The sequence below is a fragment of the Primulina eburnea genome, chromosome 4 (genome assembly GCF_022965805.1).
Source record: "Primulina eburnea isolate SZY01 chromosome 4, ASM2296580v1, whole genome shotgun sequence".
Lineage (NCBI taxonomy): Eukaryota > Viridiplantae > Streptophyta > Magnoliopsida > Lamiales > Gesneriaceae > Primulina > Primulina eburnea.
In genome coordinates this window covers 17,743,437-17,749,028 of record NC_133104.1, presented here as the reverse complement: position 1 = coordinate 17,749,028, position 5,592 = coordinate 17,743,437, and the positions used below count along the sequence as shown (strand labels likewise).

The 5,592-nt window shown below is 42.6% G+C and overlaps 1 protein-coding gene across 1 annotated transcript; it reads right to left on the bottom strand.

The window, feature by feature from the left end:
* Positions 1-1,234: 1,234 nt before the first annotated feature.
* On the bottom strand, positions 1,235-5,572 carry LOC140830114 (uncharacterized). The gene is made up of 7 exons (XM_073193397.1): positions 5,081-5,572; positions 4,810-4,999; positions 4,061-4,305; positions 3,845-3,916; positions 3,167-3,340; positions 2,270-2,647; positions 1,235-1,987 (listed from the first exon to the last, which is right to left on the bottom strand). Exons 1-7 carry the CDS (start codon positions 5,570-5,572, stop codon positions 1,235-1,237), a joined length of 2,304 nt encoding a protein of 767 aa, XP_073049498.1.
* Positions 5,573-5,592: the final 20 nt, after the last annotated feature.

Below are 5,592 nucleotides of genomic sequence, written 5' to 3'. Positions count from 1 at the left end.
CTCGAGGCTTGGCATCTGATATATCGAATTTATCGTCTGAGAATCAAACGATACAAATTTACCTCGCACTAGTACCTTTGACTCATCGTGCCGTATCCGCAGATTGGCATAAAACTCGCGCACGACAGAAATCACAGCATCAAAAGGCGGTTGAGCAAATTCAACCCACTGTCCTCGTTCCAGTTCATTCTCAATAAAACCCCGTAAAGTTGATAAATTAAATCCCCTCTCCGGGATAATCGACCGAGTCATCGAGTTTTCATACACCTGTTGGGCTTCCTCACTCCAAAAACGGTGCGAATCATAGCTCGAAGAGGAAGAAGCACCCTTTTTCGACTTCTTTTTCGGTGCCATTTCAATCGATATATCAAATATCACAACCAACACCAAACTCAACCACAGAAAAGCCAAAATAAAAAATGCTCGGACCCCAAACTTGAACAATATGCTTTCACCACACTAACTAATCCAATAATCAATGCAACGTATATTCAATCACAGAAGATTTATATCAATTCGATGTACCCACTTCATAATATCACAAATTCCTCACTAGATTGACACCAACTTCAACAAATCTCAAGAGTAGAGGATAATTTCGAATTAAGCCCTTGATTTCACAAGAAAATTACCAAAAATCGGAGTGTTGGTGAAAAACTTGCTGTGGTGTAGGCGGTGGTCGGCTGTCGTGGCGTTTCCGGAGGCGGTGCGGCGGCGTGAGGGTTTTCGGAGCAGGGAGAGTGTTTTGTGAGAGAAGAAATCGCGATCTGCCTCTTTTTTTTTTATTTAACTGAGTCGCGCGCATATGCGCGCCTTAAAGCGGCGCATATGCGCGCATGCCTCTGGTCGGCTGTCTGGGATGTGGCGCAGATGCGCGCCCGGATTGGCGCATATGCGCCAAACGCTCTGTAAATATCGCGCATGTGCGCGGCAAATGTTGCGCATATGCGCTGAAGCTGCTGGAAAATTCGCGCATGTGCGCGCGTGGAATGGCGCATATGCGCTGAGCTCTCGGCCAATCCTTCGCATTTCTTGTTTTTTTTTTTTTTTTAATAAAATACCTGCAAAAGAATAAAAAAAAAATGCAAATTAATACTTGAATCGAGAAATTTAAAAATAATAAGCGTAGAAATCAAAATAAAAATTAAATAAATTGAATGCAAAAAAATAAATAAATGTGGGTTGCCTCCCACATAGCGCTTGGTTTAACGTCATCAGCCTGACTTTCTTCAGTCTACTTTGGTTCTCCCAGTGGGATGTTGTCCATGTGTCGCACTTCATTTCCAAAGTAATGCTTGACCCTCTGACCATTGACTTTGAATTTCTCACCATTTTTGCATTTTAGCTCAATTGCCCCGTATGGGTACACTGCTTCCACTGTGAACGGTCCAGACCATCGTGATTTTAACTTACCAGGAAACAGCTTCAGTCGAGAATTGAATAATAACACCTGTTGCCCTGGTTCAAAAAGTCGGCGAAGAATCTGCTTGTCATGCCATCTCTTTGTATTTTCCTTGTATATCTTGGTATTTTCGTATGCGTCATTCCTAAACTCCTCCATCTCATTCAGCTGCAGCAGTCGCTGTTCGCCCGATGCTCGCTTATCAAAATTTAGCTTTTTCACCGCCCAATATGCTTTGTGCTCCAGTTCCACAGGGAGATGACAAGCTTTTCCAAAGACCAACCTATAAGGGGACATCCCGATAGGTGTCTTGTATGCAGTCCTGTACGCCCATAATGCATCGTCTAGCTTGATCGCCCAATCCTTCCGGTTAGTCTTCACTGTCTTTTCCAAGATTTGTTTGATCTCCCGGTTGGATATCTCTGCTTGTCCACTGGCTTGCGGGTGGTATGCCAGTGTCACCCTGTGCTTCACATCATACTTGGCCAATAGTGAGTTAAAAATTTTATTACAGAAATGCGTACCTTCATCACTGATAATGGCTCTAGGCGTTCCGAATCTGGTGAAGATGTTCCTGTGGACAAACTTAACAACAACTCGAGCATCATTAGTACTGGTGGCGATTTCTTCCACCCATTTTGACACATAATCAACAGCGAGTAAAATGTAAGACTGACCAAAAGAGGATGGGAATGGACCCATAAAATCAATACCCCAGACATCAAAAAGTTCCACCTCCCAACTATTTGTTAGTGGTAATTCATGTCGTCTAGAAATATTGCCAACTATTTGGCATTTATCACATGACTTGACTAAAGTATAACTGTCTTTAAACAAATTAGGCCAATAGAAACCTGACTGTAATACCTTAGCTGCTGTTCTAGATGCTCCAAAGTGTCCGCCGTAGGGTGAGGAATGACACTGCTCTAGAATCATACCCGCTTCTTCCTCTGCTACACATCGTCTGATTATCTGATCAGCGCATCTCTTGAACAAGAATGGGTCGTCCCACAAATAAAACTTGGCATCATGAAGAAATTTCTTCTTTTGATGATAAGTTAAATCTGAAGGTAATTCTCCTGCAGCAAGGAAATTAGCTATATCTGCAAACCACGGATGTGAAACACTTACCTTGAAAAGTTGTTCATCTGGGAACGACTCGTTGATAGCTCCACCTTCAGCTCTTTCTTCCAGCTCTAGTCGTGACAAGTGATCTGCCACCTGGTTCTCACAACCTTTCTTGTCCTTGACCTCAAAGTCAAATTCTTGAAGTAGGAGTATCCATCGTATCAACCTGGGCTTTGCATCCTTTTTGGCAAACAAGTAACGAAGAGCTGCATGGTCAGTAAAAACCGTTACCTTTGTGCCAATGAGATATGTTCTAAATTTGTCGAAGGCAAACACCACTGCTAGCATCTCTTTCTCAGTAGTTGTGTAATTCTGTTGGGCTGCATCGAGTGTACGACTCGCATAGTAGATGGCTTTAAACATCTTGTCTCGCCTTTGTCCCAATGCTGCTCCCACAGCATAGTCGCTAGCATCACACATGAGCTCAAAGGGCTCCTTCCAATCAGGCACTATCATGATGGGTGCAGAGATCAGTGCTGCCTTGATCCTGTTAAACGCCTGCAAACAATCATCGTCAAAAATAAATGTTGAATCCTTTTCTAACAAATTACATAAAGGTCTAGTAATTTTAGAAAAATCTTTAATATAACGACGATAGAACCCGGCATGTCCCAAGAAGCTTCTGATTCCTTTCACATTTTTCGGCGGTGGGAGCTTTTCGATTGCCACAACTTTGGCTCTGTCCACTTCTATCCCTCTAGCTGAAATTTTATGCCCAAGCACAATCCCTTCGGAGACCATGAAATGGCATTTCTCCCAATTCAACACTAGATTCTTTGATTGACATCTCTGCAAAACAAGCGTTAGATTCTGCAAACAATGGTCGAAAGATGAACCAAATACAGAGATATCATCCATAAAGACTTCCATTATTTCTTCGACCATGTAAGAAAATATGGCCATCATACACCTCTGAAAAGTAGCAGGGGCATTGCAGAGACCAAATGGCATTCTCCTGAAAGCAAATGTACCGTAGGGACAAGTGAAGGTAGTCTTCTCTTGATCCTCCGGTGCTATAACAATCTGATTGTAACCTGAATAGCCATCTAGAAAGCAATAATAATGATAACCACCTACTCTATCGAGCATCTGGTCAATAAAGGGAAGGGGGAAGTGATCTTTCCTAGTCGCATCATTCAATTTTCTGTAGTCTATACACACTCGCCAACCAGTCACTGGACGAGTTGAAATCAATTCGTTATTCTCATTTTTGACTACAGTTATTCCCCCTTTCTTGGGCACTACTTGTACTGGTGACACCCATGAACTGTCAGATATAGCATAAATAACACCAGCATTTAGCAATTTTAATACCTCAGCCCTCACAACTTCTTTCATGGCAGGATTAAGCCTCCTCTGATGATCAACGTAGTGGGAATAGGACTCCTGCATCAAAATTTTATGCATACAAACAGTAGGGCTAATTCCCTTTATATCAGCAATTGTCCATCCCGAAGCAGATTTAAATTCTCTCAACACCCTCAACAACCTATCTTTCTCATCACTAGTAAGCGCAGAAGATATAATTACCGGATGTGATGACCCCTCGTCAAGGAAAGTATAGCACAAGTGACTCGGTAAATCTTTCAATACAGGAGATGCTTTAGGTACCTCCTTACTTGCATCCTCAAGTAACTCTTCAAGTTGGTTATCACACTTTTCCTTAGGTAGTGTATTGAGAGCATGTAACTCCTCTTGCACGTCCCAATCATCTTCATCCAGTGTAGAAGCTGATTCCAACAAGCATCGCTCCAAAGAGTCCTTTGTCAACTTACCTGCACCAACATGAGATACACATGAATCAATTATATCAATATTCTTACAAGTACTTACCTCATTTGGTCCCTTGATGGTGTTGTAGATGTTGAAAACAACTTCTTCTCCACCTACTCTCAAGGTGAGCTCGCCTTTGTGCACATCAATCAATGCCTTCCCGGTAGCTAGGAATGGCCTTCCAAAGATAAGCGGAGTCTCCTGGTCTTCTTCCATATCTAATATAACAAAATCAGCAGGAAATATGAATTTGTCTACCTTTACCAGCACATCCTCTACTAACCCTCGTGGATAGGTAAGTGATCTGTCCGCCAGCTGCAAAGTGATAGTGCTAGGTTTCACCTCGCCAAGCTCCAAAGTCCTGTAAATAGAAAAAGGCATTAAATTTATACTAGCACCCAAATCACATAAAGCTCTATTTACTCTAGAACCACCAATAACACAAGGAATAGTAAAACTCCCTGGATCTTTGAGTTTCTGGGGTAGTTTCCTTTGGAGTATTGTACTGCACTCTTCGGTCAGCTTTACGGTCTCGAATTCTTGAAGTTTCCTCTTCTTGGACATCACATCCTTAATGAACTTAGCATAATTGGGCATCTGCTCCAATGCATCGGCAAATGGGATGTTGATGTGAATTTTCTTGAAAATTTCCAGGAACTTCGCAAACTGATCGTCTAACCCTTTCTTCTTGAACCTCTGTGGATATGGAAGATTTACCTTCAGTAAAGGCTGCTGTTTAAGTACTTAATCAGGTTCTTCTACTCTCTCTTCTCTAACACTTGCACTCTTTTCATCATCTTCCTCAACAAGAATCTCTACACTCTCCTCCTCAGGTTCTTGGACACCGATTTCTTTGCCACTCCTCAGTGTGACAGCCTTGCACTGTTCCCTAGGATTCACCTTGGTATTGCTGGGAAACTGTCCTCGATTCTGATCTTTCAAAGCATTGGCTAGTTGCCCTATCTGTGTCTCCAAGGACTTCATCGTGGCACCCATATTACCCATGTGTGTCTCCATGTTATCAAGACGAGACTCAGTTCTCGCCATCCTCTTTCCAGACTCAGTCACAAATGTGCCCACTAGATCTTCAAAAGATGGCTTTCCTTCCCCTTTCTGTGTATTGAACCCCGGTGGAGGGTTCAACACGTTCTTGTTGTTCGCATAAGAGAAATTCTCGTGATTCCTCAAACTTGGATGATAAGTATTAGGGGGAGGATTACCTCGATAACCTCCAAAGCCACGATTGTTGATGTACTGAGCTTCCTCCATAACTGGCTCTTCCTCAGCAG

What these genes read in the sequence shown, in the direction of transcription:
- LOC140830114 (XM_073193397.1), bottom strand. Translation starts at nt 5,572, where the DNA reads ATGGAGGAAGCTCAGTACATCAACAATCGTGGCTTTGGAGGTTATCGA. An exon ending in AAGAAGTTGTGAGGGCTGAG is followed by an intron (nt 3,341 to 3,844) that starts GTATTAAAATTG and finishes CATTGTTTGCAG; the next exon opens with AATCTAACGCTTGTTTTGCA. An exon ending in AGCTCCCACCGCCGAAAAAT is followed by an intron (nt 2,648 to 3,166) that starts GTGAAAGGAATC and finishes TTTGAGGTCAAG; the next exon opens with GACAAGAAAGGTTGTGAGAA.